The 17,578-nt window shown below is 41.1% G+C and overlaps 2 protein-coding genes across 5 annotated transcripts; one reads left to right on the forward strand and one right to left on the reverse strand.

The window, feature by feature from the left end:
- Window positions 1-504: 504 nt before the first annotated feature.
- On the reverse strand, window positions 505-9,025 carry LOC113136568 (F-box/WD repeat-containing protein 7). 2 transcript variants are annotated; one of them, XM_026317489.2, is made up of 13 exons: window positions 8,844-9,025; window positions 5,669-5,787; window positions 4,983-5,224; window positions 4,518-4,641; window positions 4,115-4,236; window positions 3,481-3,567; window positions 3,187-3,276; window positions 2,716-2,804; window positions 1,824-2,046; window positions 1,542-1,664; window positions 1,268-1,433; window positions 978-1,066; window positions 505-822 (listed from the first exon to the last, which is right to left on the reverse strand). In XM_026317489.2, exons 2-13 carry the CDS (start codon window positions 5,680-5,682, stop codon window positions 722-724), a joined length of 1,470 nt encoding a protein of 489 aa, XP_026173274.1. In that variant the 5' UTR covers window positions 5,683-5,787; window positions 8,844-9,025; the 3' UTR covers window positions 505-721. The 2 variants fall into 2 exon arrangements, with proteins under 2 accessions (XP_026173274.1, XP_026173273.1); XM_026317488.1 differs by lacking the exon at window positions 8,844-9,025 and adding an exon at window positions 7,264-8,818.
- znf384b (zinc finger protein 384 b) lies at window positions 9,023-17,567 on the forward strand. Of its 3 annotated transcripts, XM_026317481.2 has the most exons (11): window positions 9,029-9,198; window positions 10,664-10,731; window positions 10,878-11,106; window positions 11,683-11,796; window positions 12,896-13,050; window positions 13,133-13,224; window positions 13,883-14,107; window positions 15,190-15,357; window positions 15,471-15,549; window positions 15,682-15,840; window positions 15,985-17,567. In XM_026317481.2, exons 2-11 carry the CDS (start codon window positions 10,666-10,668, stop codon window positions 16,363-16,365), a joined length of 1,668 nt encoding a protein of 555 aa, XP_026173266.1. In that variant the 5' UTR covers window positions 9,029-9,198; window positions 10,664-10,665; the 3' UTR covers window positions 16,366-17,567. The 3 variants fall into 3 exon arrangements, with proteins under 3 accessions (XP_026173265.1, XP_026173266.1, XP_026173267.1); XM_026317480.2 differs by having other exon boundaries at window positions 9,023-9,198; window positions 15,682-17,567; XM_026317482.2 differs by lacking the exon at window positions 13,883-14,107 and having other exon boundaries at window positions 9,031-9,198.
- Window positions 17,568-17,578: the final 11 nt, after the last annotated feature.

Below are 17,578 nucleotides of genomic sequence, written 5' to 3' on the forward strand. Positions count from 1 at the left end.
GAGTCCGCTAGAATAAGAGAGGGGAGAGAGAGCGATGCAGGGAGGGCAAGAGACTGTAGGAAACAGATTTAAATGCTAATTATGTCTTTTTTTTTTAAACGGGTTCAATTAAATGGACACAGAGGAAAAGAAATGAATTTGACAGTGCAAACAGAAATGATACTGAAAACGATATTAATAAGCTCATTTTGGAGGTGGGATGTTAAAAAAGAGGAAAAAAAAACTCTTCAATTATGCTTACAAAAACAACAAGGACACTGTGGAGAGAAAGAGACAGAAATACAGACCGAAGAGGAGGAGGGGGGGAAGCAATGAACAAGGGGAATTAAGATGGAATAAAATTGAATTTACATTCATTTACACCGGTTGCACAGGCAGAGCGGGGCGATGAACTGGTATTTCAGGAAGAGGCAGGGTCAGAATGAAATCCAAAAAAGACAACACATGCAAATTTGGAGGCACAAGTCACAGTGTGACAGCTTTATTGTATGTAGAAATAATATTTACATTAAAACAATCTGCCTATCATTTACACATACCCACCCACACACACACTCACAGACACTCAGTTTCTCCATCCTTATGCTTCCCTTCTGACACTGACACTAAGTCTGTCACACTTCACTCCCCTGCACCCTCCTTTGCTGTCACTACACTCCCTCCCTCTCATTTCCTCTCCCAGGCTGCAGGCCGTGGTGTCCTCAGTGTGAGAAACCAACACTCACTGGAGAATGCACTGCAACCACGAGCCGGACTGCCCGTCCTCTCCGCGGTCACGTCGGCTATCTTTTCCTTCATCGCCGCCAGCATCATCCTCGTAATCTAAATTTGACAAGGAGGTCAGAAGGATTCGCCACAACATGCATCATCTAAAATTAACATGATGGTGTAATCTGCAATTCCACGGTTAGTCATTAGGCATGAGTCAGTAAATGAAGACCTGAAGATGTGTGAAATTGCAGTGTGTGTTTCTGTACCATCAGTCTCCTCGTCCTCTTCTGTGTCCCCCTCTGATTCCAGTGAGCAGGAGTCCAATCGACTGTCTCTTTTCACGGTGACGTCACCCCTGAATCATTTACCACCACAAAATATCAACTGAAATGTTTATGAAAATCTTTGAGCACATTTAAAAGCCCAGTTCAGCATAAGAATTAGTTGTCCACTTGACCTCAGCCAAAATAATGAAGATATAATAAACATAAATATAATTGAACAGTTTAGACTTAAATCTCTTTCAGTGTGTAGTCTTGACAGGTATTGAGCCCACCTCTGCTTCCCAGAGCTGGGAAGCTGCTCCCACACAATCAGATCCCGGCCCGCAGTGACCCACCGGTGGTCTCCACTCCCAGTGGTCCATGCTGCAAAGCAGAGGATTCTGGGTGCATCAGGCCAGGTCAGAGAGGCCAGGTACCGACACTGAGGCAGAGTGAATACTAGACGGAGGAGGGGGAGATGAAGGTGACTGAGGCTAAAAAGTGCTTTCAAGTTTGTCCTAAGTCCTGTATGAGTAAATAACGTCTGGTTGATCATGGTCTACTCACAATTTAGCATGGTTTCTCCATTTGCCAGATCATAGCAAGAACCAATTAGGAGGCCTCCTGTCTGGTGAACACAATCTGCTACCCCGGTGATGCTGCTGTGATTGGTCAGTCTGGACAGGGTTCCTGTGATAATTGGACAGATGTTAGGTGGAAGGATTATGCAAATGTCCTTAAATCTACGTTCCTCATTCAATGTTTTCCCTGTATCTAATTAACACGCACGCACGCATGCACGCACACACACACACACACACCTCCTGCCCATCCAACTCCATAGCTCACCGGTCCTCCAGTGCAGGATCTTGAGCCAGGCTCGACCATAAGCCAAGAACACTCTGTCTCCCCGTGGGCTGAGGGACAGACGCCCATCCGGTCCCCCTCCACAGCCAGTCACCTGGCCACTCCAGTGGTGCAGCAGCCTCAGGGGGTCTCGATCTGAACACCGGTTCTCCCACACAGACACCCCTCCGTCAGCCGAGCCACTGAACACCAGTGGACCCTGAGACTGTGGAGGGCACAGCAGACATGGTTGTCATGGTGATCTGAGTCTTTACCCAGTGTGTGTGTGTGTGTGTGTGTGAGAGAGAGACAGTGAGAGAGAGAGAGAGTGTATGCATGTCTGTGTAAATGGAAAAGAAGTGTTTGAACAGTTTCAAAATGTACGTTTCTGTGTCGCTGTTGGCTATAAATGGATTGTGCACTCTGCATGGTAAACAACAAAGAGGACGGCAGTGATGCGCTACACTTTAATGCTTTAGGCATATTTTGGTGATTGCAAATTGAAAAAAAATGTGCACACACAGCTCTGGATTTCAATATTCATAAAAAGCCTTTTTTCTCTAAATGTACAGTATGCTGTCTAAAATTGACTGAGCTCCACAGCTTACATCTCAACAAACATCTTTGATTTCCATTTGAAAGCAATAAACAAAGAACGCTTATGTGGAGATAAAAGTGTAGAAATATAGCTGTTTGATTTCCTCAGAAGAGGCTTTTTCACAAATTAATAATCAGGAGCCCAAAAACCACTTTAGACAGCTTTTACAGCGAGGGAAAATTTGGCAGGTTTTTGGGTCAGCCTTTGCATTCTTAAAAATAGCCTGAAAATGAAAACAGCCTGAACATCCACAGTGGGGACAGCATGTCACGGCCAGTAGGTGAGTGACCTGCCCACCTGGATGGAGGTGACCGCTTCCTGGTGAGCGTTGATTGACTGGCAGTTTTCGAAAGTGTGCCAGCTCCATGCTTGAACTTTCCCCCCGTCTGCCGAGTGACAGAGTGTGAGGTTAACGTGTGCTGACAGGTGGCTGGAAGTTATTATTGGTGGTCATGGTATACCCACCTGAGCCTGAATGCCTAAACTGTGCGCCTAAATCTCAGTCCAACAGCCCTGTACTACACTCACTAACTCACTGTGTCAGTTGCTGCCTACATATTAGTAAAGACACATGCGCGCTGGTGTGAAATAATGCTTTAGACAAGTAGGCATGTACATATGTCTATTTAAAAGCAAATACATGTACAAAAATAAATATTAGATACAAATATGATGTGATACAACAACATCTAACTCCCATTATTCTGTCCACTGTGTCACTAGCACTTAGTTTTTCAGCATGCACCTCCTGTCCTCGGAAAAACACACCTGATCCGGTAATGATGTAGCCATCCTCTTCTGGCACAAAGCAGAGTGCAGTCACGGCATTGAAAGTGTAGATAGACTTGACACATTGCCCTGGAGGTAACGGGAAAATACTAATTTAATTGACAAGACACAGACCACCAATCACACAGACATACATTGATTACAATGCACACACACACACACACTCAAGCACATACACATTTCCCAGACAGAGCCTGGAGGCTCTGTCTAACTTAATATATATATGTGTATATCTGTGTGTGTGTGCGCACATGTTTATGTGGTTAAACGTACCAAGGCTCAGGGCCCAGATCTTCACATAGCAGTCCGCCGAGCCACTCAAAATAAACCTCTCCTTGTCGGGTAAAGACAGGAACCAGGCTGGTGAGAGGGCAAACACAGACAAAAGAGAGGGAGGAGACAGAGGAGGAGGGTGAAGGAACAGAGATCAGAGGGAGAGAGATGAGAACAAAAAGATTAAGCTACAAGGAAGCTGTAAATAAGTGAGGAGGCACAAAACGAAAAAGAAACAGATTGCAAAAAAGAAGCGTAGACATGATTTTAAAAAAGATATAATTTAGTCAATGAGCACAGTGTGACTACAGTTCGACTGTGTTCCATCATTTATGAGCTGGGCTTCTACACTGGGTATTTTAAGCTGGGGAATCAGGTGCGGAAGGAGTGTAGGAGGAGAGCTGGAGAGGCCGGTGGAGTTCAAGTGATGGAAGGCTGCCTGCCTCAGACAGAGAGCGAACTCTCTAAAGTGTCTACTGATGTTATCTCTCACTGGGGCTGATCTGATGAACTGCTCCTATAATTACCAGACCACAGCAAGCAGGCATTACTCAGCTGTAGTTGGCGCACATGCAAGGATGTGGATGTGTGGACGTACGTGTGTGTGTGTGTGTGTATGTGTGTGCGTCCTCACCCAGCTTCTTGCAGTACTCCAGGGGAGGTGCAGATAGGCAAGTAACCCCACCAGTGTGACCCCCCAGGTTCTTGTGCTCCGTTGCCGTGGGAACATGCCACACTTTCACCGTCGTATCTCGGCTTAGAGGAGTGAGACAGACCAAGTGAGAAAGAGAGAATACAGGAAGAGAGAAGGGGGTAAGAGTGAGTGAGAGGAGTCAGTGAAAACAAGCAAAGTTAAAAAGTGTTTGACATAAACTGCAAGTGATTTGAGCTGAGCGTCTGGAGCGGGGGAAGGAAAACAAATATATGTCAGCCAGCCCAAGTGAGAGCAGGAGAACAGAAGCATATTAAGTGTTAAATTAGGGGAAATGTTCACTTGCACATCCATTATGCAAATCAGCACTTCCTTGCCGCCCTACCTCCCAGAAACTACCAGGTTGTCAACAGCAACAGCACAAGTGACTATGTCATTGTGACCCTCCAACAGCCTCAAGCGAAACTTTGCCTTTTCCCAAGATGCTTTGAGGGATGTAAATTCAGCTTCTGTAAAAAGAAATGATTTGTGCAATTAGCAGTGTTGACTCATCAGCACCCCGGCTTGTTAATCTACACAGTTCTTCAATATGGATTAGTCTGTCACATCGAAGCGTGGGGCTAATTTAGCTCCAAGGATGCAAAATGTGGGTCCTGTCTTCAGGGAAGAAAACACAGCCTGCTGGTTTTAATACTGGCTGCCACATGAGCTAGTTAGGACTCCTCAGAGCATACCTGCATAATCTGATTCTAAGATGTGAATCGCACATTAAGACACTGCATTGTACTTTTAACTACCTGTGATAAACTCGAACAACAAACTCTTAAGCCTCTTTTCTTAATTATCCCACCTTCCTGTCGCAGTTGCTGCTCCTTGTCAAAGTCTGGACAGCCTCCTGACACGTCTCGGCAATGATCTGACACCTGAGCCGGCACCGTCCTTCCCTGCTGTCTGCCTATCTCTGCTTCCCCTCCTGTCTCCCTCTGCTTGGCAGCCAGCGCTGGCGTTTGTTGAGCTTTGGACTCCTTTTCTCCCTTAAGGATCTTGGAGGCTGGAGGCGTTTGTGATGGAAGGGCCTCAGGGGCATCCTCCCTGTGCCAGTGCAGAAAGCAAGAGCTGAATGCATAATCAAGAACGCAGCATCCTCTATGACAGCGAGCATACCTGTAGAGGATCTCCAAGTCCCATACAAACAATAACTGTACTTATGAAAAGCTGCTGGTGTGTGTATTAGAAGGAATAAGTGTTTCATTCACTTTGATGTTAATATCCACACATTCTGATTTCAGTGATCTGCACAGAGGCCTGAGGGGCTGTAGCAGGGAGGATGACATTCCTGATTGATGTTTACATGACACATTATGAACAGCAGAAAGTTCCCATTTTCTTAAAGCGTGACAGTATTTGACCTCCAGTGTGTTTGGATAGACACATAAAAAAAGATCAAAGGCTTCAAAGTGAATGTTGTTGCTTTTGAAGAATTATGTTTCTCTCCATCTGCCCCCCCTTGCTGGTACCTCTCCCTCACTTCCTTACACTTGTCTTTTCATCTTCTCCTTTTTTCCGTCTCCCACAATCCCTAGAGTTTGCTGCGGGCCAGAAAGCTGCAGCTGAAGCTCAGCCAATCTGGAACGCAGCTCCGCCTTCCTGGAGATCTGAGAGGGAATACGGCACAAGATTGGTTGTAAACCAAACTACTAAATCCACAAGTTGTTTATATGTACAACCAACACACTCTGACTGCCTTGATTTATTAGGCTGCAACAGGAAAAATACTCTATACTGACTGACTGTGAGTTGTGAAATATGCATGAATGAGTGAGTTAGGCATGTCAGCTTACTATCAACAAGGTATTTTCCACTCCAGCAAGGAACACTCCAGCAACTGTACTGTTTTTTTCTATTCAGTTTACATGCTGAGTACTACTCAGGTTGTAAAACCCATTGTATAATGTATTGTGCAGAGTTTTATAAAGTCCCTATTTATGTCTTTAGGGTTATTTCCACTTGGACCTAAAGAATATAGATTTTTATGGTGTTTAACATTTACCAGTTGGGGAGTAACTATGAAAGTTGCATTATGGGAGATGTTACAGTGTTTGGGGGTGATTCATCCATTACATGATATCTGTAGCTTTTATTTTGACCATAAATAAAAATATCTTGTGAGCAGTAGTTTCCATACTTAAAATCTTGCATTAGCCAACGTGTCAATACTCAAGATAATTAAAAGTACCACAAAACTGTACTTCCAATAGTGTAATTGCAAGTAACCACACATGATCACAGAATATTCCAGCATGTGTCTCAACTTCATGGATGTGACCCCAACATGTGGAATGTTTCTATTTTACTTTAATAAGACAATCCATTGTAAAACAACTGTTACTCAATAAGGAAATTATTTTGTGTTATTTTGGTAGTAGCACCCATTTATCTTATAAGTTGAGACAAAGGAAATGCGCTGTATTCATAGAGAGTAATTCTGGGGACTGTACCATTAATTCCCACCATCGGCCCAATACAGTATGTGTGGGACACTACCATATGCATTTATTTTCCTGTTTCTAATTAGGACTGTAAGGGCAGTTCAATATATAAAAAAAAAAAACACTGCTGTAGGGCATGGCCATAACTTACAACATTCAGACACAACATTTTAACAAACTGTGCCTTTCCCTAAGTTCCTGATCATTATTTTTCTGATGCTCCCTGCTCAAAGCCTGAGCTTCTGATCTTAAATACCTGGGGCAAAGGCTGTCAAATGATTCACTCCTCCATTATTATTAATTCATGTTAATCACACACTTTCTACCCTATGATATTAAACACTGTTATTTTAGGTTTCAGTCTTATTTTATAACATGCCAACTACATCGGATCATGGGTTTTACGTGGCCTTGTGAGCTCCACTACTGTCTGGTTGGTGTGTAAATATACAATATGAATATAGTGTTGTTCAATCTGTGCCAGCTTGTAGAGATGGGTATATGCATGTCTTGTAGTACACTGAGTTGTTTTATTACTGATGTTAAACCTGAGGAAAGTCTACAAGTCACGATTTGGCAAATTCACAAAAGGCTGCAATCACATCAAATCAGAAATAACAGGCAGATGAAGAGTTCCTGTACCTTGAATCTCTCCTCAGGGGTAAGACTGATTTTTATTTCCAGATTTTCAATCTGTCTCAGCTTCTTCTGCAGCTTCCTCACCTCCCCCATTTGAAGCTGAACTGGCCCGAAAATGTCAAACACAAAACTCTGCCTTTATTGAGAAACGCAGAATGGAGAGGTTTCATTGAATAAACACACAACGGACGGCTCGGCAGTGTGTAGGGGAGACGTGTCGCCGGATGTTGACGATACCGTAAAATGTGAATAACCATCCTTACAGCGCCATCATGTGACCATTAACTTACTGTCTTAAAACTCAGTTCATAGTATCCTAAATATAACCCGAAGCTTGTGATCTATTTCCTGCTTTCAGAAGATGCTTTACGTGTTATATGCGGTTATATGCTGTTTATTCACAAACTGAAACAGTGACCAACCTGAAGTCACTGTTAACTGGAGGACAAGAGGAGACCAACACTGTGCTGCCTTTAAATACTGTTCTGTCAACTCGTATTTTCGAGCTTCGCTGTAGTAATTAAGATTTAATGGGGAAAAAAACAAACTACAAAAACACTTTATATTATGTGAATAGGGGAAAAGTTATAAGAGAGTTGTTATCAGTATTTTGTGATATAAAAAAATCAGTTACATGCAGTGTTATTATTGGCACTGAAAGTAAAGGAACTTGACCGTAACATGAGCAGAGTTTTAGAAAATTACATAGATTATGTTTATATAAAACATCAGGTGTTCAGAAGGCAACCTCTAAACACCACGATAAATTTGGAAATTTTGTCAATCATATGTGAGTGATGGTTGGCTCTTTTGGTAATTTAACAAGGATGTAGTGAGGACAACAATAACAAGATAAAAAAGTTTTAGTGGAAGTTTGTAAGTGAATCACCTGAATGAACAAATTAAGCATTTTAAGGCAAATCGTGAACTGTGAGAAAGCAAATAAGCCATTTGTGAGAATACTTGACTAAATTGTTTATGTGTACAAATCAAAGTAAAGATAAAGTAAAATTAAAATTAGGATGAAGCACCATGAAATAAAACAATGGAAAAAAACCCCACTCAACTTGGAATATAAACTGAAATTGAAGATTGTAAATAAATTAAAATAATCTGAAAGTAGAAGCTGTTTGAAATGGCATTACATCATTATAATCTGAATTTGAAAATGTTTTATGGCTACCATAAATATTCTGCTAGAATTTTAATTATTGAATAGACTTAAATTATGTAAGCCTTTTTAAAGGAAACATACCAGTCTAACCAATTTACTGCTTTTCTGTCTTATATTATTTAGGCCTATAACTAATGATCGAGTAAGTAAAAACTCAACCGAGACTGGAATTGTATCTAAAGGAATTAATTTTTTAATTAAATTATGGATTTTATAATGCTTTGCATATATTTCTATAAGGCACTGCATATTTTTACCATTGCAAAGTTGGATCATATTTTAGGGAACGACATGATCAGTTTTCAATGACACTGACACCTATTATTGTCTTATTTCCCGACAGCAATTGAAGGCATCATTACTGCCTCTCTCTGCCTACAACTTTAGGCTCAAATGTACATAATCATACCCAGATGTGGTTCAGATCCGTACAGATTCACCATTCGGCCTGTGTCACAGGCACATCGAGCCACCGACTGAGGACAAGTTGCATTTTAGACACATTTGTGACACACAAAAAAGCATTTTAACAGTTACAGGAAGTGACATCGAAACACACTCCTTTTGTCTGACGACCTTATCCGGAGGAAGTGAAGCTCAGTCGAGGCAGCTGCTTAACCGGAGGGAAAAAAAATCGTAAAAAAAACGAGGAGGGGAAAAAAAAACTTCACGAGTTTACAAGAAATTGAATACATTTGGAAACTGTGTCCAAATCAGCCCGGTCCGCGGGAGTTCCGGGGAGGGAGACGGAGTCATCGGTACCGGTAAACGCCACTATACTCCATGCAGTCGGTAGTAAATTTGGGATAGATTTGCATGACTCTGCTGCCGCCTCTCCGCCCGTCTCCACAGCCGGAAGTCTGTGAGGATGGTCTATTGGTTTTTTTTTCTCTACGCTTCAGTTTTTTTTATCTTTTTTTTTTTTTTTTTGGGTTGTTTTTTTTTTCCAAGCAGGAGGGCACTGCAGACTGTGCTGTCTGCTGACTGGATGTTGATCAGCACGTCGGGCCTGACTAACTTAAAACACGCAAGGAGCCGAAATGGATCCCTGCTGTTACACATATTTGATTTCATAAAAGTCAGCTATATTCGCTGTTTTGTACTGTCCCTGTTTATTACATACAGATACATAGTTAGATCTGCAATAAATCCCTCAAGACTGAGCTCAGTTCCTGTATGTTGGCGCTCAGAACCATTAAATTCATACCTAACAGGTGAAGTCCACGTACGAAAGTCGACTATAAGCTTACAGCAGTTAACACAGTATAATTCATAATCCTGTTATCAATCAGTCCAGTACCTCTGTTTTAATTGGGATCATTGGGATCATGTCAGTAGGATCTCACAGGTCTGCATGAGTGAGCAGGTGCCCCAAGAGCCCCCACACTTCCAGGGGCCCTCAAAACCTGTCGTCATTTGATTTTCACTGATGAAATTCTGAGAAGGAAAAGCGCAGATGTAAATGTTTGCTTTGTTTCCACGGTTCTGGTTACAGTCAAGCTGAGTCACTCTCACACTGTCACGGTTTATTGGGACATTTTAATACAACAGTCAGTAACATTATTATTAACACATTTGTGTTTTTGTTGCTGTGCCAAATCAAATATCTGCTGTGAAACGGTCCCTTGTAGTTTTGTTGGGAATATGCACCAGTACAGTGCAATATCAGCTGACATTTAAAGGACTATGTGGTGGGTACAGTTTTATTACCTGATCATGAGACCCTGCATAAAAAAATATGTTTTAGTGAAGTTATTAATTGTGAAGTTAATGCGATTAGCACTCAGCAAACCTGAGGCCCTGTAATATTTTAGGGTAAGGTACACAATGAACTGGGGGGGGGGGGTTAATCAAAGCCGTAGGGTTATCAGGCAACGGATGAGGCCTTAAAAAATTAAAATCTGGTTCCAGTATTTATAAGATAAACTTAATTTATCTCCAGAAGGAAAACGTAGCATACCCTCACAGGGGTGGGAGATCACTGGTCTAATTGAGATCCAGCTCATTAGACTGTATAATAACAGACTACTTTAAATGTTCTGTTTTATGGAACTTATGAATTCATTGTCCAGCCCAAGACTTTTCTCAGATCCTCAATTACTCGTTATGAGCTGCAGTATTATGATATGGTCTATTAAATAAGGTTACACTTCTTTATCATTTTTTAATTGCGTTATTTCTTTTAATTATTTGTCTTATGGAATAAGATGTGTTTTTGTGTTGTTGCAGGAATGATGGAAGATTCTCATTTTAATTCATCATATTTCTGGTCTCCAGTCCCAACCGTGCCAGGACAGGTAAGGTCGGACAACACATTCCACAATTTTACAGTTTCATCAGAGCTGATTTAAAGCCCCCCTGACCAGTGTTTTGGGACCTCATGCAGCTGATTTAGTGAGCTCAGTTTGGTCAATCAAATGAAAAATGTGCTCTTTTCTGTCAGATTGAGAATGCCATGTTCTTGAACAAGGTGAAAGAGCAACAGGAAAAGAGTACTTCCTTCCCTCCTTCCTCTGCATCGCACTACCAAACAGCTCTTCTCACCATCCCCTCTCCTGGGGCCAAGACAGATGGAATAGGGCAGGCCGGTAGCGCTGCGCACCTCCACCCTCCTCACAGCACCCAGAACATCACAGTGCTCCCTGTCCCCTCCACAGGCATCATGACAGCAGGTGAGTCTGTTCCTACACAAAGATGCCTCCAGGTCCTTTTAACTTTGAGGCTATTTATGTTTATTTCATGGTCTGTTTGACATAAATTCTTATGCTCATAGTACAACTTCAGATTAGAACAAAACCAAAGGTTGAGAGAGGATTTAGGTCCCACAAGTTTAGCTCTGAACCATAAAAATGTAATATAGAATAAAGAAGTGATGCCTTAAATGATTTAGTATTTTCATTTACATAGGACTCGAGCACACACTGTCAGGAGAACAAGCAGGGTAAAATGAGAACGTATCTAATTCAAATTTATGCTCCAACCTCAAGTATTTCCTCTGCAGTGTTTTTTATGATACTCTTGGAGCACTGCCTTAACTTTTCCAGGTTTAGCATATGGCGCAGACACTGAAGACAGAGCTGCAGACAGATTCCTGAAATTCAAGGACGTTATTCATTTCAGACTGTAACCTAAAGAAAAAAGCCAACCCCAGTCACCTATCTTGACTTCTCAGATTTTGTACTGCCTTACTCTTTAGTAATGTAAGAGTATTTCTCTTTTATCTGTCTCTTACGGTCTGTTCGGTGCAGCGGGCCTGGTCATCACAACTCCTCAGGGAACGCTAGTTTCTCCCACCTCCTCTCAGTCATTTGTCTCCGGTCATCCGGCAACAACTATGATTGTTTCAGCACTCCACTCTCCAGGTGAAACGCACACTCAATGATACACTACAGTAATGTGTTTTATTTATTGGAATAAATCCTCTTTCAAGCACACAGGTTCTTAATACAATTCATCATTTTAACACAAAATTTAAAAATTTAGAACTCACCATGGTTCTTTGGTGCTTCTGTACAGGGACAACGACTGAATTAAGTATCACAAAAAAAATCTTGCATTTAAAGGAAATTGAATAAGTGATAGTAGTATTCTTGTTGAGTCTCAGTTACTGACAAATTGATATTATAAATATAGAAATTATGTCAATAGAAAAGAAGTTACAAAATGGTGTTATAGCAACAATTCTGATTATACTCTGCAACTTCACAACACTGTGGGTGATTGAGTTTTCATAGGTGTACATATATCTGTCTCTATTGCAAGGGAATTATCAGAACCAAGATTAAACTGAGGAGAGGAGAAACTGAGCTGATAAAACTTGAAGTTTTATCCAGTGTTATTTTAGTGATTTTTAGTGATAATTGGAACATGATTGCTCCTGTTCTTTTCATTAAAACTGGCTGAGAGGTTTTTTTTTTCAGTTTGTTCTTAATGATATCTCTAAGTTATAATTCCATTTGAACACTTTTTTTTTTCCAAAGCGCATGATGTACAAAAAAAAACCAGAATCAGATAATTATCAGCAAATAATTCGATTTTTTTTGTATCTGGGTTATGCAAGTAACCCAGTATGCCAGTATGTGTCTACCCCTTAAATTAAATCCAACATTATCTTCCACATGCAATCACACACAGCTTACCCATAAAATATTGATAGATTTGTAAAAAAAAAAAAAAAAATCATTATTCTGAAATTCTCTTTTACAGATTGTCACCAAGAAATAGCCTGATATTTCTTAAAAAAAAAAAAAAAAAGAGCACATCAGTGATTTTCATCTAGTTCCTGTATTCTCACTTATTCACTAACCAGTAATGCATGGGAGAGGTGCAGTTAAAAATGAGACTTCAGGCTGCCAGGATCTAGCTTGATATGTAATAACGACAGATGGCATGCCACTCATTAAAAACTTGTTTGCTTTAAAGCTATTATCTCCTCTTGACATGCTGATGATCCTGTTGTAGACAAAAAAGAAGGGGATGGGGCATCTCATGTGGTTGTGATGCCGACGCCCTCAAAACGAGGCAGGAAGAAGAAGACAACAGTGCCAAGGATTGGTCCTGTGGGTGGACCAGGAAATGAAACACTAATACTGGCTCATCTGTCAGCTGGTGGCCAGGTAAGAAAATACAGGCGTAGAAAAGTAACACATATGACACAATACGTACACAGTTCAATACTGAAAATGTTGTTTTTGTCAGGTGACATCATTGCAGCATCATCCTGGTGACCCATATGACTTGTCAAATGAAGAGGAAGACCATGTCCCAAAAGATGGCAGTAAGACTTACAGGTAAGGTATTTTAAAAAAAACAAAAAAAACAAGCAACGTCTGCTGTGCATCTCCATTTCTCCTTGCTCTAGCTGTGGAATGCAAATATACCTGCTCTTCTGTGTCCTGTTGAAATCGGCATAGAGATGTTCGGCTTTGATAGTTGAACTAGGTGCTGCTGGATATAAGCATGTGACAAAAAGAAAGGCACCTCTTCTAAACACACTTCACTGCATGTTGTGGCAGAGCCTACCTGCTTTGTAGTGGACATTTAATTCATTCTCTTAATGTATTTGAGGTACAAATACATAAATGCTTCACAGTTGCTCTCTGCCTCTGCACACACTGGACATAAGCCTGTCCTCTACTGTTTTCTTTGCCCTTATATAGCATGCTTTTTCAGTTGTGATCTCTCAAGCACTCCTGTGTCTTGCTCGTTCACTTTTTATACTATCTTCTCCTTGATTCTTCATTGATTTCTCTGTTACTCGTTTTTCTTTTCACTGTCTGCCATATCTTATTCCTCTCTGAGATTCTTTTTCCTGTTTCTTTCCATCACCCCCTCTTAATTTCTCCCTTTCCCCATCTTCTCTCATTTTTGTGTGTTTCTTTTCTGTATGTGTCCTTCTTTCTTGTTCTTCCATCCTGCCCTCCCATTTCTGTGTCTCTCCGCTCGTAGGTGCCGGATGTGTGCGGCGACCTTCTTCAGTAAGTCTGACATGCAGATCCACTCCAAGTCGCACACAGAGGCCAAACCTCACAAGTGTCCTCACTGCGCCAAGTCATTCGCCAACTCCAGCTACCTGGCCCAGCACATCCGCATCCACAGCGGAGCCAAGCCTTACACCTGCTCCTACTGCCAGAAATCTTTCAGGCAGCTCAGTCATTTACAGCAGCACACACGGTACTGCAGACCCCCACCTCCCCCTCCGTTAACAACCCCACATTATATTCCCTGTTAACTTAACTTTTGAAGCCCAGACCGTCTTCTTCCTCCTAGAGAAGGGATGGAGTGGTGTGCAGATGCATATTACACTGACATGTAGATGTTGGCACGCATGCTGCCAGTTTCATCCAGAAGTGACCTTTTCAGAAAATTTAAATTCAAATGCCACCTTTTAGGTTGGACTTTGTCCATAAGCAGATGTTCCATAATTTATGCAATGATCAGAATGGCCATCTAAAATGCATGGAATGCTCTTGTATTAATTGATACAATCAGAATATTTGACCTTCTTTTTTCATATGTGCACTGTTCTTGCATATCTGCATACTGTTTGTGCTACATCACATTTTCCTGCTTTCTGTGTGTTTTGTGTGCATGTACTCTCATTTTTTTTCTCCCCACTCTATTTCCACAGAAACACACACACACACACACACAATTAGAAATGCGTGTCAAAATGAAAACTTGCAGGCAGATTTTAGTTCCATTTTGCTTCCTCATTTAACAACCCATTGTGCTATTGTTTGGTGTTCTTCATGTCAATGCTTTGTCCTGTTTTCTTCATTGAATAATGATGCACAATAGAAATTGTTTGCTGTCATGCTCTGCTTTCGTGACGTTTTTCTGGGTGTCCTCAAATCAATTTACAGTCATATCAGGAGGCATATATTGAAAAAAATGTTTCTAATCATATTAGTCTTCTCTTTTAATGTGAAACATTTAATTAGACTGGTGCAGAGAAACAGGAGTCAGGTTTTATTGGGTGTTCATCTTCCATGCATCTGTTAGATCTACTGCTTATCCTGTAGAGGATACTGGGGAGGCTGGAACTAATCCCAGCTAACACTGGGGGATTTTTTATTATATTGTGCAATTTAAATTAAGACTATAAACTGACAATACTTCACTCATACTATTGGAAGTAAAAATGTTGAAGATTTTTTTAAAATAATTTCCAAATATATTATTGCTTCTTGATTCTTTTATTCCCTCACTCTGTCCTTTCAAACCAATTTCACTTTTTCTTTCACCCTCATCAGGAATCACACAGAGTCAAAGCCTCACAAGTGTCCCCATTGCACCAAGTCATTTGCCAACTCTAGCTACCTGGCCCAACATGTCCGCATCCATACTGGAGTGAAACCCTACACCTGCTCCTTCTGCCAAAAGTGCTTCAGACAGCTCAGTCACCTTCAGCAGCACAACAGGTAGGTGAATTGCTGGGCTTGGGTTTCTCATCTTCTTCAGTGTCTTTCTGTGATCAGGTTAGATCCCCATGAAAGTGATAGGAGTGCATGTGCTTACTTGTGTTTTCATACAGGATTCACACAGGGGATAGGCCATATAAGTGCACCCATCCTGGCTGTGAGAAATCCTTCACACAACTCTCAAATTTACAGGTATGAAAGTATTTAGTTCTCCTCTCATATAGTACATGCCATGTCTATGTTATTACCTCTATTGGAGTCTGTGTCACGATACTGTGACAGTTTTAGCATGTTTTTTCTTCCCAAATAACCATTTTTCCACAGTCCCACCGGCGTCAGCACAACAAGGACAAGCCCTACAAGTGCACCAACTGCAATAAAGGATACATAGATGCAGCCAGCCTGGAGGTGCACATGTCCACACACACTGTCAAACATGCCAGGATCTACTCATGTGGTCTCTGCAACCGCACTTATACCTCAGTAAGACCAATGTCAATTTCTGAAGAGCATTTCTACATGAAACACTGTGAATCGCCTCACTGGCATCAGACACCTGGCAGCTACTTTACACCGTGTAGTCATGTGTCCACTGTTTCCCCTCTACCTATCCTCCCCTCATCTCAGGAGACGTATCTGGTGAAACACATGGAGAAACACAACCCAGACCAGCTGACTGCACCAGCAGTTGTGGCAGCACAGGCAGCACAACAGAACCAGAACCAAAGCCAGGCCCAGGGCCAGGCTGGAGCTCAAAGCCGGGCAGAGAATGCTGACGGAGGATCAAGCAGACCTGGAGGAGCAGGAGGAGGCCACCAGGGACAGAGCCAGAGCAACTACCCCCAGACAGACACCATCTCTTGTCCATTTGACCTGCACCAGTATAAGACAGTATCTGCCAGTGACATTCAATACAAACCAGTCAGTGTGGCTGATATTACTTCCCACAAGGACCTTTGTCTCACTGTGTCAGCGTCCACCATTCAAGTGGAGCACCTCAATTCTTAGAGGTGATGGAAGGAAGAAGTGTGGGGAGTGGGGAAGTTATAATTAACTCAAGAAAATGGGACAGGCAGGATGGATAAAAGCAATACTGAGATGATACAAGAACTTTGGAACACATGACTGTGCCTGAACAGTGGTTTGAGGTAGACAGGACAAATATGGTGATACGATATACTGAAAACTTTTTTTTTTTTTCGTTTTTCTTTTTTTCAGCATTGTTTTATTTGTTTTCCTTTTGCTTAGCTTTGTCCTGTCTGAGTAGAAAGTGCATGTGAAGGGTGCAATAAAGCATGTTTCAGTCCATCACAGTGATGGTTTTATAATTGGAAGAGAGTCAGAAATAAAGTGCTTCTGTTTGTTGTTCACCTGTTGCTCCTCCATCCAACTACAAGTTTGGCCCTAGCAATTTATGGACTCTCAATGAAATTGGTAGCTAACTTTGAAGGTAAATTTTTATACTTTCATACAGATATTTTCAGTTTTTACTCAGTGTTATTACCTCTACTATGTTCTAAAATACATGCTTGTGATTCATTCTTTTTTACCTTCAAAGGGATGTAGAGGTATTTCCTTTTCAGGAAAGAAAAAATATAAAACGCATAAATATAGATATATTACTGGTTTATAAAGAATGATTGTGTAATTAAAAGATATGGTAATCCATATAACCTATTTAGACCCATTCGCAGGCCTTCACATAACCTTCAGAGGAGTGATGAGCCAGTTCATGTTTTCATGTAATCCTATTGTACTGCTTTGCGTGTGTTCTAAAAGTAATGTTTTCCAAGTGTGTACTTGCTATTATACATCCATGATAAGAATGTTTATAATACTTCTTTATAGACACATTTTAAATGTGTTTTTTTTTTTTGGCTTATAATACAATAAATCCTCTGAAATGTTTCCCATTTGCTTTTTTTCTGTTTCAGTTTAGTGCCAGATGTATTTTTAGTGCCATTCATTATACATGGACATGGTTTTATCCCAGTTTTGTTTTATCAACTCATTTGTTTTATGTGCTGTTTTAACATACCGGTAGATTTATAAGTCTAATGAGGGATGGGGGCTGCAAATATGCTTCATCTACATACCCTATAATACATTATAATATGCATTGTTAATCTGTATGTAACAATGTTTATCTGTATAGTTGCTGTTAATAAATAAATACATTTCTGATCTGCCATAGTGGCTTTATGAAGGGACAATTTATGGA

Source organism: Mastacembelus armatus, chromosome 16, assembly GCF_900324485.2.
Source record: "Mastacembelus armatus chromosome 16, fMasArm1.2, whole genome shotgun sequence".
Taxonomy (NCBI): domain Eukaryota; kingdom Metazoa; phylum Chordata; class Actinopteri; order Synbranchiformes; family Mastacembelidae; genus Mastacembelus; species Mastacembelus armatus.

Coding starts and splice junctions, on each gene's coding strand:
- znf384b (XM_026317480.2), top strand. CDS start 10,666: ATGATGGAAGATTCTCATTTTAATTCATCATATTTCTGGTCTCCAGTC. Junction 11,107..11,682: donor CACAGGCATCATGACAGCAG/GTGAGTCTGTTC, acceptor TGTTCGGTGCAG/CGGGCCTGGTCATCACAACT. Junction 14,108..15,189: donor CATTTACAGCAGCACACACG/GTACTGCAGACC, acceptor CACCCTCATCAG/GAATCACACAGAGTCAAAGC.
- LOC113136568 (XM_026317488.1), bottom strand. CDS start 7,353: ATGGGGGAGGTGAGGAAGCTGCAGAAGAAGCTGAGACAGATTGAAAAT. Junction 2,047..2,715: donor AAGCGGTCACCTCCATCCAG/GTGGGCAGGTCA, acceptor TGCCCTCCACAG/TCTCAGGGTCCACTGGTGTT. Junction 1,434..1,541: donor TGGAGAAACCATGCTAAATT/GTGAGTAGACCA, acceptor TCCTCCGTCTAG/TATTCACTCTGCCTCAGTGT.